This window comes from Protomyctophum bolini (genome assembly GCF_963924005.1).
Source record: "Protomyctophum bolini genome assembly, chromosome: 17".
NCBI lineage: Eukaryota > Metazoa > Chordata > Actinopteri > Myctophiformes > Myctophidae > Protomyctophum > Protomyctophum bolini.
Window position 1 is genome coordinate 28,368,244 of NC_137878.1, and position 16,761 is coordinate 28,385,004.

Consider the following 16,761-nt stretch of genomic DNA (forward strand, 5'->3'; position numbering starts at 1 on the left):
TTGATAGATTCTGCTTAATGCCACCAACACAAAGTGACGGTTTGGGCGTCAAACTCTTCCTCATGCTCTGGTTTTCTGTTTTCCACATGTTCTTCTGTACAGCATCTGGTGTTAGTGCTGCATGACGTAAATGTCATTTTCAACTGAAAATAGTCTGGCTCAACTTTTTTTTATTTTTATCCTCAAAGCGTTTCAGCTTTGTCTATTTAATTGGTACTTTTTGTGATTACATCTGATTTCTACATCTGTGCTTATCTTTTTAGGGAGGGAAAAGATCAGAAGAATCATTTGCACAAAAATGTAATGAAAAAGACCTGCTGATTGCCGAACAAAAAAGAGTAACGTTGGAGTCCGAGCAGTCCTTAAAAGAATTGAGAACAGAGCTTGCACTGGCTAGCAGAGTCGCCGAAGCATCATTTACACAAACACTGAATGAGAAAGCGCTGCTGATTTCGGAGCAAAATGCAATAATTTCAGATCACGAGAGGTCGCTGATCCTGCTCAGGGAGGAACTTTCCCAGGTGGGGAGGAGTTCACAAGAATCTGTTGCACAACATTTGGAAAAGAAAGATCATCTCATCACGGAGCAGGAGCGAGTCATTTCAGAACATGAAAGCTCTTTTAGCCAGCTTAAAGACGAGTTGGCGTCGTCGCAGAGAAACTTAAATGACCTCACCCAGCAAATGTCTTCAAAGGAGCTTGAACTTGAAAAACGCCGGGATGAGTTTGAGAGTACCAGTGTTAAGTTAGAAAACTACAAGGGTGAATTGGAGAGCTGTAAGGTGGAACTGGAGAAAGGGCAAATAGAGTTGGAAAGCTGCAGGTGCGAACTTACGACCTCCAGACAGAAGGAGAAGCTGTCGTCTAATGAGATAATGCAGCTCATGGGTACAGTAGAAGACCTGCAGAAACGATGTCACCGGGGAAGCCTGTCTGAAAGTGACAACCTCCAAAGGGTGGAGAATGAATCTGCCCAGAAACTTGACCTTCTTAGGTCAGAGCTGGATGAGATGTATGGCCAGCAAATTGTCCAGATGAAGCAGGAAGTTAATTTGCGACATGCAGCAGTAGTGGACCGAATGACTCAGCAACACGAGGCTGAACTTGAACTTCTGAAAGCCCAGCTGCAATCGAAGAGTCCTACAGTTAGCATTGATGTGGTGGATGAACTCAATGCCAAAGTTGAGGAACTTGAAGAGAAGCTAGAGGAGTCCCAAGTAATGCATAAGAATGCGACTAATGAGCTGAGTCGGGTAGCTCAGGAGAAGCTCAACCTGCAGGCCCAGGTCAACGAACTTCTCCATGACCTCCGCTCTGCTAATGATAAAGTGGAGAAGAGCCTAGTCTCTCATGAAAGCCAACGGGGTGAACTGCAGCGACTTCAGGACAACATTGATGATCTAAGAAGCCAGCTGGCTGCTGCTAAGCAAGACGAAGAAGAGACGGAGGTTAAACATGAATCGGAGACGACCAATTACAAGATCAAGTTGGAGATGCTTGAGAGGGAGAAAGATGCCGTGCTTGACCGCATGGCTGAGTCACAGGAAGCAGAGCTGGAGAGACTTAGAACACAGCTTCTCTTTAGCCACGAGGAGGAGCTCACCCTTCTCAGGGAAGGCCTGCAGAGGGAGAGCTTCCTCAATGCAGAAAACCTCCTCAATGAAGCCTCTGTCAAACATGAGCGAGCCTTGGGAGAGATACGTTTTGGTTATGAAGAACAACTGCGTTTGTTAGGAGGAGAGAAAGCAGCCTTTCTCTCTGAGCGGGATGAGCTGTTACACCAAATACTTGCACTGAAAGAAGACCTGAATCTAGCTTTGCACAGTTCCAAAGCAAAGGAGCTGGTCTTGCAGCTCCAAGAACTTCAGGTTGAGGTGGAAGAACTGAGAAAGGGAGGAGATAAAACGGTTCAAAATGAGCAGGAAATCCAGACACTACTGAGAAATATAGAGTTACTAGAAACCCAGAAAAAAGAGAGAGATGAGTACTGGGAGGACAAATGGAAGAAGCAGGAATCTGAAAACGAGACAATGAAGCAATCTAACAATGCATTTAAAGTAGAGTTCGATTCACAAATTGGGAAAATAGAATTTCTCACTGCAGAAAATAATCAAATGCAGCAACAAGTGGTTGAGTTGAAAGAAGAAATAGAAAAACAAAGGACTACTTTCTCTTTTGCTGAAAAGAACTTTGAGGTGAACTATCAGGAGCTTACGGACGAATATTCGTGCCTTGTTGAGGTAAAGAGACGGTTAGAAGAGAAGATACTCAAAGAGACACTTGAGTTTGAAGCAAAAATCGCAAGCCTCCAGTCTCACATTCGTGGGTTGGAGGAGAGCAGTAAGTCTTCGGAGAACACAGATACAGACAGCAGACCTTTGATAGAAAAAGATACTACTGAATTGATGGAAAAGCTTGACATAGTTTTGAGCGAGAAACAAAGCCTAACTGTGAAGCTCTCTGAAGTCTTAAAGCAGCTAACTGTCACTGAGGGCAAACTGACACAAGTGGAAAGAGAACTAATGAAAGTCAAACAAGAGAACGAGACAGCCATGACTCAAAACAAAAGTATGGCGAGGGAATTGGAAAGCCAACAGGAGACCTTGAGCTTACAGATGCGAGGGCGAGATGCCCAAAGCAAAGCTAAGCGTCAGCAAGATAAGCAGCATGTACAATCAACAGCTCCTGTCTGCACTATCAAAGACCATCACCTCCAGATCGAATCTCTGCACCTGGAGATAGAGACTCTCCGTTCCCTTTTACCGTCAGCTGAAGTTGAGCGAGACACCATTGGGCATGCCCTGGAGGAGCAAAAGCTTACGCAGACGACTTCCTCTCCAGCAACAGCAGCAGACAAGCGTTCAGGGGAGGGACCTGTTGAAGGACGATCCTCCCTTCAGAAGCCCTCGGGGTCAAACAAACGCAGGAGACGGCAGAAAACAACGAAGCAAGAGCACAAATCTGGCACTGCGCAATCAGACAGCAGAGAAGAGAGAGAAAGGGAGGAGGAAGAGGAGTCTGTATTAGAGGAGGGGGAGAAAGCTAGAAGCGCCGCAGAGCCGGCGATGCAGGCTCAGATGAAGAGCCAGGTTGCGTCGCATTCACAGCAGAGGGCCAGAAAGGAGGGCTCCACTGACGGCTACCAGGGAGACGCAGGCAGAGACCACATCAACAAGCGGGTAAGTACTTGCAGGCATCTACTGCAGCACTCACAGCTGAAACAGCCCTCACTGGTTTTTCTTCCTGGCTTTTCGTTTGTATAAATTATAGAATTACCCGTTTGACTGACACATTTAATAGCATGTTTAAAAAAAAAGTAGCCATACGTTCAAACTGCATACAGTATGTGAAAATGTAATATAGCTGTAATTAAGTACAAATGTTTCAGTCACAATCATCATTATCATGTAGAATCATTATTATCTCACTTCCACCAGTCAGTCAGTATTTATAAATGCAGATCATTTGTAGACGCATTCATGCTGTAGCCTAAATAAGTATTTAACACAGGAGTAGCATAAGCATAGGATATAGCAGAGAGATATTATAGCACTCAAATGTTTTCATCTGTAGTGAGTAATAGTCTTGATTACAAATTGCCTGTGCACTTGCCACTTGAAGGGTTGCTCTCATGGGAACTATTCAGTACCGCAGTCCGATAGTCTGCTTATTGCTCATATGATATCACGACGGTTCTCTCTTTGGGTGAAGTGGGGATTGAGTGGGAGCTTTATTCTGGTGAGAATATTACATGCAGTATGCAGTCTGCAGACATACTGCTAAAGCATCAAGAGTCAGTTCAAAATGCAGCTTATTCCTGCCATCGGAAACCATTATGCAATATTTATTTATTTATCTTTTTTTTTTTTTCATTCCATTTTATTCACTGTCAAAAGTACAATTATTTCTTCTTTTAAATGTCTAGGAAAAAGATTCGTCTTTTGATAGTTGAATGAAATGTCACCATCTTGCAGAAATGTGTACATTGTAGTTTCTTTCCATCCTGCAGGGAGTAAAGGGTTTGAGGTGAGCGGTTTTACCCCCAGTCACTCCTGTGTTATCAACCACCTGTAACTTCAAGGCTGTGCCTCGATAGGACAATGCCAAACAATTCTGTCTTTGTCTGCCATTTCACAGCAGTGTCCCTCACCTCTCTTTACACCTCCTGGGTTGGACCTTTATACAGGATAGCCATGGGTTACTTATAACCAGGTGTTTGTGGTTTCATGCGGTAATCTAGGCAAGAACATATTCCAGAAAGTCACTTTTTTAATGACATTTCAAAGGAGATGCTGTCTTGTAAAAGTAGTATACTTTCCTACACCTAAAGAAGCCATTACAGATCATCACAGACAGCACTTCATAGTATAATGGCGTGGACATATAAACCCAGCTAATTGGCTACTTGGATCGTTGGGACATATTCATAGATTTGAGGTTGGACATTTATTTCAGACTCTGTACACCAGCCACAGCATGCCCCTTCTCAGAAGGTGTTCCATTCATGTGTCACGTGTCTTTACACATCAGCGTCTTTAAGTGTCCACATTTGCCCTGCCATCATGTTTGATACAGTTGCAACAAGAAGCAGTGTTCCTCTCCTGCTTACTTATTAGGTGGCAGGAGATCATGGAAGGGAGAAGCAGAGCTCGGAGCCTGTAGTGCCACTGGGAGCAGAGGAAGCACAGATGACTACTGAGCATGTAAATGTCACTCAAGCTCACATCCTGGCATGTGCTTTTCAGTTGTGTGCTCTGTCTTTGATATATCACACAGTGGTTAAGGGCAGGTTCGAGCTAAGGTCAGTCAGTGGCCAGTTGGCCAGCTTTCGGTTAGTAATTTTCGAGTACCATCACTATTGGAGGAGGGAGTTGCATAGATCGACGCAATGTTCTACGTATATTATGATGACAACATTAGTATAATAAAAGCAACTTATGTTTCTCAGTGTAATATTCAATGTCAACTAAGTAATGCATACGATTTTCACAGTCATTTTGATGTGTCACAGATAATAAACAGCACCTGAAGGTAATAACAGGAATTCTGGATATGCTTTCATGTACAGTATGTGTTGTGTGCAGTCATGGACTCCTGTACACTTAACATGGCACACAGTATATAAATCAGGTTGTGGACAAACGTCCATTATTGAATCATCCTTTCTTGGGTTTTATTATTAACGTATCGTTCTGTTTGTATTATTCAATTATTTTAGCCTATATTAACACATGAAAGCAATAGTGGTTTTCACTGTCTGGCACTGGATGATCATGCTAACCTTGGAGAACAGCTAAATGATCAACATTTGCATACCTCTGAATTCTATACATATCAGACCCAGAATTTATGTTATTACCTTCAGCTGCATTTATGACACATTTAAAATGAATCTCTGCTGTGAAAAGGGTAAATTGGTTACTGCATTTAGTAGACTTTGAGTGGCTTGACCCAAGCGTGGTTGAGTTGGAATTGGATCAGATTGCATTTTGCAATTAAAATGTACCTGACATCAAACGTATGAAAATCACCCATTTCATTATTCATAATGGGGTGTAAAATGAAGTAGGCTTGTCATCCCTGCTCTGCTCAAGCTGCTGATAATTGCGGGCCCTGTTATGCTAAAACACAGGTGGATCATTAGACTGTCACTCTGTCTCGGTATTAATACAATTGGTGGAATAATATAATATTATTATTTCAGACAGGTCCATAGCACATGAATGTAACATACGATAACATAAGAGACATATAACAAAGGGAAAAAGATAACAATGTTATCTAACCAGTAATCTCTCTGAGAGTGGGAAAGTGGATTTAAGCAGTATTATATGAGAGGGTGTGCTTTACCGTTATCATTGGCATGACAGCGAAGCGGTGAGGACCTCTGCCCTGTATTGTGCAATTAATTGTGCTCTTCCATTTGGTATAGTTGATTTACATGTTCAATGTACGTAAAGTACAGTCTACAGTCAACTACAGTATTTCTAGTACTTCTATCCACAACTACTATCATCAGCTGTGGTTGTATTACATTCTATGAATGTGTGAATGAGCACGGTTAGCGTCAATATAATTATGCTAATTCTACTTACAGGCTGTCACTGATACAGGAAAGCATCCTTGGCCTTTTTTGTGATTTGTTTGGTTCTATTTTATTTTAATTCTGATATTGAAAATATTATTACTTTTCTGTCCTGTTTTAGTTTTATTCTGTGAAAACGACTGAAAACCAATGGAAAACAAAAGATTTTTTTTTTTAATGTTAACGCTTGTAGATGTGCTATTTTTGAAAAATCGTGAAAATGTGGCACAAATCCTTAAATATATATTCTTTCACAGCGAATGTTTTTAAACTCAAATACAATACAAATGTGGGTGTCTGTGACATGAAAAAGTTGAGCACCGCTCACATAGAAACATAGGTTTTTTAGAAAAGTGTCAGGATTTAGAAAACATTTTGTAGAATCTGGTTTCAGGTCTTTATAATGGGTTAAATGACTGTTACCTTCCTGCTGTCAGGGGGAGTGCAGGCTCCAGCTGGAGGCCCAGCGGATCAGCCTGTCTCAGATACATGCTGCCCAGCTAGAGGTGCTCCAGGAGCAGGCTGATGCCCACACACACACCCTGGATCTGGAACTGCAGCGTGTGAGAGAGCATGGCGGTCAGGGTGAGAGAACCTACTTACTGTACACAGCAAAGCAAATTTTACTCTTGAGAGTGTACAAATGTAAGCAGATGGATACGGGTCAGTTTGGTTACATTTGTACAATCAAGAGTTGCAAATGGATAAATTAACACTGGTGCTTACTGTCTAGTGTGGTATGATGGGTTTGCATGAGTGTCCATTAGTGTGTTTGTGGCATGGAATTGATTTCCTCTGAGCTGTATTGTTTGTTTTGTTTATTCATTAATGATCTGGCTTAGATGCTATGCTCTGAACATATACTGTATGTTTGTGATTGGCCAGCACAGTGACATTCAACATAGTTTTTGTGCTCATCATGAATTATTAATTAATGTTGGAACCTGTGATTCATTCATGCTCTATATAACCATATAATCTGTGTACTGTATATAACATTGGTTCCTCTTTGCCTTTCTTAGACGTGCCAAAAGTCTCCAAATATCAGAACGTGGTGCAAGCTGTGTCAGAAGAATGCAAGCAGCTGACTCTGGTAATAATGACCAAGTCACAAGAACTAGAACGTGCACAGTGTTGTATGTCATTGACATACAAAAAACTGCATTGAAAAAATGAAGTAAAGGATATTGTGACGTTCATTCAGCTCATCCTACTCAGTTGGCATAAAAATGTAAATGAAATGTACAATGTACTCAGGAGATCAAGGCGGGAAAGAAGAGCGCCATTACCACAAAAAGTAAAGGGTTTTAGATTATTTAGAAGCTTTCACTGCAAATGAAAGCATGTATGAGAGAGACATTAACGATATGCAAAATACTAGCCAGTGATTTCCGTATTGTTTTATTCGGCCCACCCCCGGTGTGTTAAAAACATATGTGTGTATAACTTTGTTTTATCTCTTCCGCCAGACCCTTGCAAAGCACTTTGGTGAAGAGTTGTTGGAATCTGTCCACCAGGTTGACGTAAAGGACTGGCCGGCCACTCCAGTGGAGGGAGAAATACCCACCAATTTCACTGCTGTCTTACTGGAAGCCAGAGGTGATTGCAGCATACTGGATCAAACGGATATATACAGTATATTCATAAGAACTTGTTATGTGTTCATTCAACCTTCGTTTATTTTCTTGAGAACAGGACCCTCATTTTCAATGATGCTGAGATTACAAAAGTCATGGCACAACAGAGTCATAATTTGAAACAAAGTTTACTGTAAAAGCAATCAAAGACTCAAGACACCAATAAGACACCTTCAATTAAGCGATGACAATTAAAAAAGAACAGGATTAATGAGATTTCTAAACTGCCCCAATGAAAGCAAGGAATCGAGGTTTAAATGTTGCATGTATACTTTGTATAGGGAGTGCTAAAACTGAAGGCTGTCTCAGTGTCTTAGCCAATTCAGAGTTAACCCTGGGATAAGTACTACTCGCTTGTAGATTTTATTGACAAATAAATACGGTACTTGGGTAAGAACAGAGCGTTCAACATGAACGTCACCCTCCTTCAAGTCCATTGTGGCTTTCTTCCGTTTTAGAGTTGTACAGGGATCTCCGGGAGGTGAAGGCGAGAATTGAGCAGGAACATGGCCGTCTGTCACAGCTCCAGGCTCTATTAAGGGCTGATGGAAACAAGGTGAGCATCGCTGTCACGCAGAAACCTTTATTTAATGTTTTTAATACATGCATGCCTCATTTCTTTTTACTTGGTCGTATGACATTGTCACAAAAAAGCCAATCTACAAGCCCACAATGTGTCTCATTGCAATGAGAAAAGCCTGTAAAACTAATTTAAAAAAGAGCCTTTATCCGAAGCGCTTTACAATGTGCATCACATTCACCCATTCACACACCCACACGTTCACACGCCAACGGAAGAAAAAACCATGGCAAGCATCAAGCTGTGTTTGGGAGTAGTTCGGGGTTAAGTGTCTTGCTCAAGGACACTTCGACACTAACACAGGGACAGCCAGGGATCGAATTCCCAAGCCGCTGCTCTACCTCCTGAGCCCTTCAATGCTGTAAAGCTAACACCTTCTATACCGTTGGTCTCCTAGATGACAGCATTGCAGTCAGCATATGATGAACTGAGGAGTAGCAGTGAGAGAGAGATCTCCAGCCCACAACTGCAGATTGACCGTTCAATCCCCTTCACACGCACAGGTAAATCTGGACTTGTCCACTCTCATTCCCATCACGCTTTGTGTAAAGTTATTCTTGGTCGAAAGATGGATGGTGACCAGATAAGATTACGTGAAAGGGAACTTGGGTAACGCACATCGACTGGTGGGTGTAGGGCTAAAGAGGTGTGAAGCCCACCACACACCGGCTATTTTCAATGAAGCTATCGCACACCGGCTCCGTGTTATTATTCATATCAGTGCAGTGCCAGTCAGTCACATCTGTCTGTCATCTTCTCTGTGGCTTCCTGCAGCTGCACCTCCCCTGTCCTCAGTGGTGGAAAAAGTACTCCATTGTTTTTTTTAAAGTAAAAGTAATCAATACTGCAATGTAGAACTAATCCGTCCGTAATTCAAGATGTACTTGAGTGACAAATGTAAAAAAAAAAAAAAAAAAACACAGCTCATCTGCTGAAAAAACATAAGTGGGGTGCTGGAGTCACAAAGGGCTAATGAAAAATAAATAAAGGGAAGCTCCGCACACTCAGATCTGTGCACAATCAATGTATTTATTTCATTATGAATTCATGCTCTGGCTCTGTTACACAAGCAGACAGACACACTAGTTTGTATGACAGTGAGGAGACACAGTCCCCCCCCCCCCCCCCCCCCAAGTGCCACTAGACAAATCCTTCTCGTCTCTGGGATTGCTCTTATAGATGAAAGTGTTTGCCACTGCCTCAGACTGAGACAGACTCAATATGCACTTAAATCTTTTGGTCACATCCAAAGTACAGATTATTGGGTCAAAACTTCTCTGTCAAAATGTATCTGAAAAAGTTTCACTGTAAATGATTGTGACATCTCTGTGTACCTACCAATTGCTCTAGCTAATTGCTTAACAACAAAAAATGGCAACATTGTGTTTGAACGTGGTAGCATCTTGTTTTGAAAGCCATTCCCAAAAACGATTTAGTTATGAGCTGCAAATCAAGCTTGTTTTGATCAAAAGAATCCGAGATAAATGGTTTCTAAAAAATCCTTTCCCATAGACCTCATAAGCGCGCCGTCACTTTTCACTTCCGTATTTTCCCATGTACTTCCGTCGCACGGCAACTGGAGCGATACAGACGGGTGGAGAACAGCGTTATGAAACATAATCATTAAAAAAAAAGGACTGGTGCCCGCTGGCCTAGCGGTCCAGGCGCATGCCACATATAGGTTCGAGTCCCGTTCATGACGACCTTTGCTACATGTCTCTCCATGTCTCTCTCTCCCTCTTTCCTGTCTATCTTCACTAGTTCAACTATCAAACTATCAATAAAGACAGAAGCCACAAAAACAAATAAATTAATAAAAAGACGATCTCACTGACCCTGGTGGGGTCATACAAAATGGGACGAAGTCCCAGTGACATACTATTGTCATGTCCAGGGGGTGTACTTCACATAGCTGGCTTGGCAAGGCTTACACATACGCACACACACACACACGCACACACACACGCACGCACGTACAGTCCCCAGAGACCCCGGACAATGAAGTATATGGAAGTATTATGATTCATATCATGAGCCGTTTTTCTTTGCACCTCCAGGCTGCTGAAAAGAGAGCAATCGGATATCAAATACAATTCACCTTCTGGCCGGAAACAAACTATGACTAAGCTAGGCACCCGCCTACTATAATCCAACCACCTTCTTCCTTACATGTATTTGCCAACATGAAGCTTTACATTTAGTCCAGCCCTTCACATTTTCTGTGTGTTTTTTTGCCAGGTCTGGAAGAGCAGTCTGGAGCGTCGTCTAGCTCCCACTCTGCTGACCTGGAGAGGCTAAAGGCTGAGGTGCAGGGGAAGCAGATGCACCTGGAGGAAAGACACCGGCAAGAGATGGAGCATCTCAGAGCCTACTACCAGCAGCAGGCTGCAGAGACGGAGGAGCGCTACGCCACAGAGCTCATTATGATGGAGCAGCGTCTTCAGGAGGCCACAGGCAGCCAAACTCAATCCAGGTGATTATGGTTCATACCTGCCAGTGACTGAAACGTTTGTCATCAACTCGTACACTTTGAGCACTTTAGAACGGGGTTGAGCATGTAAAAAAACTGTTTGAGTCTTCCTTAAATTCTTTAGTGGTGTGCTTCACCACTTAGGTTCCTCTTTGTTTTTGAGACCACTGCACCTGCAACCAACCTTATACTAAGGAAAATGAAGGCGCAACAGTCGACCCTGGTCTTTAGTTTGAAACCACTCTAACCCTTGCCCCCTTAGCATGTCATGAACTCATATATAAGTTAATCTACAAGCTCACAACGTGAATGTGTCACATTGTGAGATCGTAGATTGGCTATTTTCGTATAAAACAGGTCTTAGTGGTTAACCCATATGTTTCTGCTGTAGCATTGTGGGAGAGTCTGGAGGGGACCAGCGGTTCTGATCACTCTACTGTTAACACCTCGAGAAATTCTAGAAGTTCTACTACTACTGAACAGAGTCCATTTTGAGATGCCAAGACCTGTTAGAATATTTAATTGCATCAGCATAATTAAAGAAAGAAAACAATCCATTCCTCTCACTATTTTCAAACCTCCTTCTGTAAAGTGTTGATTACATTTCCATATATTTATTTACATATAATTGAGAAAATCTGACCATGAAATCAAATTATTTCTCACTAATGTAATTTCGTAGCTTGGATGTGTTCACACTTCACACAGTAATCAGCTGCATTTTAAAAGCCATAACTCTATTGTTCACATTTTATAGAATAATAATTATAAAAGAATATGCCCAAACCCGATTAGTCAATTGAGAATTTAATGAAAGGAGCCAACAAAACCATTGTAGAATGTGAAAGCTAGCTGAAACTGGTTCCTCCGACAGTACCTCATGAAATATTCAAAAGGTGGTTAAAAGCATTACTCGATTCCTGTTGCTGGCCCACTAACCTATAAGATTAGGGTTTCAGATAGAAAGTGTAAACATTGAATAAGGCATGAATGAATGGATCTCTTAAAGGACCACTTCACCGCTTTTCAACCTGCTTTCATATAATTGGTCCTCACTAATGTTCATGTGTCTCATAGGAGGGCTGTGGGCAGTTCAGAAACCCGTCCACCAGTGACATCATCGATGGTGAATTCAAGCTAATAGAAACTGCAGGCATACTATTCGTGAAAAGTTGCAATGCAATAATGGAAGCCATGGTTCTCACGATAATAATCTAAATCTGCCTAACGATGACACTTGTGGATGGGTTTTTGTTGTACATTGTGGTATTTTATCATGATTCATGAACATTAGTGAGGACCAATTATATCAAGATAAGTTCAAAAGTGGTGAAGTGGTCCTTTAATAATGAAACATACAGTCCTTTCATTGTAATGAAGGAGTTTTGGAAGGACCATTACATTGAGATTATACAGCAATAAATAAGACAGATTTTACTCTCACTTCAATTCATAAATTGTTATATTTATTTCATGCCACTGATTTCACACATGAAATATGGAGACCACTGATGCTCCCTCCTCACACATCGTTTACTTTAGTTTACAATATGTTATTTGAATACTTTGTCATAAACAAGGATCCATTTATGTGTTTCTCATAAACTGAGATCCTACTGCCCTCTGCTGTTTGGATTTGAAAACATATTCACCACTACTGTACTTCTCAGTCCCAACTCCTAGGATGCTAAATTATGTTAAAATGAAAGACAGTACTTGAATCCTACACTATAAAAATCCATAGGATGAGAATGACGTAAAATGGTGCTCATTTTATATTGATATAGTGAGTGCCACTTATCTTTATATTATTAGATATGTTTTACCCACCCCTATGGGTCTATACCTACCCCTATTATACTTTCATAACCATCTGAACCCCTATATACTTCATTGATCCCCCAGTGGTGTATACATGGTCCCCTCCTTTTTCCCTCTACACCAAACCAAATGTCTTAACCGAAAATAGACAATTTAAAAGCTCACAACATGCTTGTGCATTGTCTATTTTTACAGAATGTTTGCCTGTTATGCCCAGAATTTGGATGGTAGGATTCATGTGGTTAAGCAGCTGTATGATCTTACTTTTAACATTAAAGCTGTTGGGTTGAACCAACTGACATTGTCATCCTCAGAGCTCAGTTGTCAGTGTCCTATAGTTTTTCGTGACCTCCATCTTAGGGTCACCAAAGATGGGACCAATCAGAAGGCTGACAAAGGGTGAATTAAAAAAAAGTGTCAATCCTATTCTGATTCTGGTAGTGGGATAATAATAACTTAGATTTATATAATTTACCAAAACAAAGAAATAAAAACAAAACTAGCTGTCAAAGGTGCCAAACAGATGCCTTTTCAGGTGCAGTAAATGTTTAATACGATATAATAAGATGCTTTCTTATATTTCAGCTCAACGACAATGATTTTTTTTTCTCCACTTCCTAATCTGTCTTTTAGCTTTTCCGGTGGTGGCCAGTCAAGCTCTGGGAGGACAGAAGAAAGAATGGTAGGGTTGCTATTACTTACTGGACTAATCATCACCTCCCCCTCCTCCAGTCTGAAATATGTACTGTTATACAGTATACTTTTAAAACACTGTGACAGTAAGGGGGGGGGGGGGGGGGGGGGTACTTTCAGCCTCCAGGCTACAACCTGCCCTACATCCCTGCCTTTCCTCTAATACAGGCCCCAGTTCCAGTTGGGTCCATCTCTCATGGGACAGGCTAAAAGGGTTGGGGAAGGTTACATAACCTTGCAGTGTAGCATGTTACTGGTGAACCGGGCATACATTCTCTTGTCTCGGCACCGCATGGAAGGACGTTTATGTCTCACATGACTAAGCACACACCACCCCCGCTACATTTTTAAAGTCATCTCATTCACCATTACTTCAGTTACCGTTCTCCCTCTCTGTGTGTGTGGGTGTGTGTCCATTGTGTCCAACCTCCTAACGTCTAAGAAGTAGTAGAGTGTCCATGGTTCTTGCATCGTTTGTGCAGAAAGGAAGGCCAGGAGAGAAATGCAGAAATGGAAATAAGGACAGGGAGAGTGAGAATGATAGTGGAACAATTGATCCTATCAATGCAGGATTGTCACTTAAGGAAAGCGTTGCTGTCGAGGCTGACGACAAACAGACAACACAGGGATTCATAGCTAGACAGACCACTACTGTATTTGTGGAATAGTGTGGCTCCAGCATGATGCGACACAGCTCTATCCCTTGATCAGCGTTGGAGGGTGGACAGAACAAACGTGTGTATTTATTTATGGTTAAATGCGTTTGGGGATATATTGAGAACCACTAAAGAACTGTGAGTGCATTGTTCCTTATCTTAGTATCTTGTAGTACTCTTGTACACGCTGTACCTGTTGGTTTATTTTTCCTTCCTTTGTCTTAACGTTTGTTATCTTTTCGGGAACTTATCTCCATAATCAAACCCACTATCTTCTCTCTCTCCTCTGGTCCTGTTCTATCTCTGTTTCTCTTACTCTTTTCTGTTTTCTTCTGTCTGTGCAGCGGCTGGTTGAGGCAGAAGGTATCTTGGATGAAGGCTCGGACCCGGAGCTACAGAGCAGCAGGTCTACGGGCCTGCCGGCACAGCTGCAAACACTGAAAAAAGCTCTCTACCACAAGTATGTCCAGGAGGCGGCCGCACTCAAGGAGCAGCACAGCACCGAGATCAGGAGACTGGCGGCGGAGAGGGTAGGGGAGGGGAGAGATGCGAAGGAGCCTGGAGGAGAGATGGAGGAGAGGAAAGCACTCGACGACATCGACGGGGCGGGCCGCCACATCGAAGGCCCCATAGCAGAGGAGCAAGTCGCCCTGAAACAAAACGGTGATAGAGTGGAGAGGGAGGTTGCAAAGGTATGTGACATGACATTATCTATGGATGGTACTAGTATTTGTTTATGGAAGGGAAACTTTTTTTTTGGTGGCACGTATTTAAAGGGACACCATAACAGCTTAGAAGAACTGTTGTCATTGGGGTAAAATCCATTCATGTTTTCTTGTTACATTTTATTCATACTGTTACGAGCTTTCTGTACCTGTAGTAATCATTACAATCACTGTTTGTGTATGGACAATTTGGCAATTACTTCACTTATATTCCTGTCTAATTTGAAATTGGAATTTTGTCATCTTGTAACGAGTCACTCGATGGAGTACTGAGTACAGGGCAATCTATTATAACCTGGCAGCTACCCAGAAGCTGCCTCACTAACATCACAGAATCTGAAAATACATTTGTTGCTGTTATTTTGTTTCCAATTTCTATTAGCCAGATATTCCATATATTTTATGTGCCACTTTGTCATGATTAAATAACTTCCTTGCAGGCCATAGTTCAGATGTCAGTAGAGTTTGCCCAGCAGACTGAGCTGGCTCGTCTCAGCAGGCACACCTCCCAGACCACCTCATCCATGCAGACACAGGAGGAAGAGGAAGGAAGGCAGGAGAGTAAGGAGGAAGAACGTGTCCTCAAAGTCCATGCCTCACCGGAGGAAGGAGAGCGGGAGAGATTGGAAAAGGAGCTGAGGGAGAGGACCACCGAGTTACAGCGGTTAAAGGAGCAGCTGTGGAAAGCTGAGCAGGTCGGTACAAGTGACTGGCCTGATAGAATGTGGTTACTCTTGATGGAAACCATGCAATGCTCTGTATAAATATCGTGGCACTGGCAATCTTATCAGTCATTTATTAGAATACCCTCTTCTTAGCCCATTTAGGCCTGAGGCCTAAATGGCCTCAGGCTAAAGAAAAATTGCATTTTTGAATACTGTACAATGTACATACTGTACAGAACCCTAAAATGGGTTCCTGGCCTGAGGGGGTAAAACACCAAAAGGGGTTCCCGCCCAGAATGGGTTGGGCTAGTAGTAGTGACCTCTAAAAGTAGTGGTTACATAAATCTGAAAACGACATACACACAGAGTTAAAAAGTACACTGCACTCTTGCGTTAAGTTACTTTCTCATACAGTAAATGTAGACCTGAACTGCAGGTATGCCTGCCTGTGTCTGCAAATGTCTTCATTCATACTTTAGAGGAGTCTCTATTTTGCTTGTTAGTGGAATCTTTATCACTCTTTTAATAACACTGTTCATGTCTTGAAGACCTAACCCCCGAGTCAGCCAGGCTTATTATCAGTAACCAGGGTAGGCATTAGATGCATGATAGCAGTAGCTGTCACCTTCAATGTTCTTGATGGAATAAGACTGAGTCCAATGCACTCAGGATTGTAATCCACTAATGTTCAAAGCGACTTTGTAAGAAATTCCTTGTACTGTAGTGTAGTGTAGTGTAGTGTAGTGTAGTGTACAATTAATCTGATTGAGTTGCATATATGATAGTGCATAGCCGTGCCTGCCATTAGGTGATGTTTGAGTGTCATGCAGTCATGTGATTAAGATAAATTTATACCGTAAAAACTGAAAGATCCATATGTATTCCTAAATTTAGGCTAGCCCAGATTATAATTGTTAACTCCCAGAAAGTAACAAGATGACTAAAACTTGAACATGTAAAGTAATTAAAATGTAATATCCAAAGTGGTTCCACAGGGACTACTTTAGAAATAGTTATGGTGATTATTATGGCATTGGGCAGAAGTTTCATTATATCAATTGAATACCATAACTATTTAAGAACTGTTAGCACTATGATACAGTATAGAGTGTACACTGTACTAGACTATATTTGGGCACACAGTCCAGCATGATTTTCATGGAATCTGTCGCTCATTCCACGTCATTGGAGCAGGTACAGATTAGTATATATCTTGATGACATTGCAGATTTGACTCTTGCATTTTTACGCCTTTTAATCCTGTACACCTCATTGTCTCCTTCAACTGTTTTATCTCACTGACATTATTCCTGATAAAAGAGGGTAGAATAAGAGTTTTACCCAATTCATTATTAACATGACTATATACCAATTAATGCCGTTAGGTTTTAACTGAGAAATAACAGTGAGCAATCAAACAGACAGACCG

General features: G+C 41.8%; 1 protein-coding gene across 5 annotated transcripts in view; it reads left to right on the forward strand.

Annotated features, from left to right (window-relative positions):
* Positions 1-16,761, forward strand: part of akap9 (A kinase (PRKA) anchor protein 9) — an 80,288-nt gene that overhangs the window by 19,860 nt on the left and 43,667 nt on the right. For 4 of the 5 annotated variants that reach the window (XM_080788151.1, XM_080788149.1, XM_080788150.1 and 1 more), the window contains exons 8-18: positions 264-3,179; positions 4,617-4,703; positions 6,523-6,670; positions 7,108-7,178; positions 7,555-7,684; positions 8,181-8,278; positions 8,700-8,805; positions 10,541-10,775; positions 13,227-13,275; positions 14,287-14,634; positions 15,108-15,362. In XM_080788151.1, coding sequence (XP_080644277.1) covers positions 264-3,179; positions 4,617-4,703; positions 6,523-6,670; positions 7,108-7,178; positions 7,555-7,684; positions 8,181-8,278; positions 8,700-8,805; positions 10,541-10,775; positions 13,227-13,275; positions 14,287-14,634; positions 15,108-15,362 — 4,443 coding nt within the window. The remainder of the gene's footprint in view (positions 1-263; positions 3,180-4,616; positions 4,704-6,522; positions 6,671-7,107; positions 7,179-7,554; positions 7,685-8,180; positions 8,279-8,699; positions 8,806-10,540; positions 10,776-13,226; positions 13,276-14,286; positions 14,635-15,107; positions 15,363-16,761) is intronic. The other variant, XM_080788153.1, reaches the window with a different exon arrangement.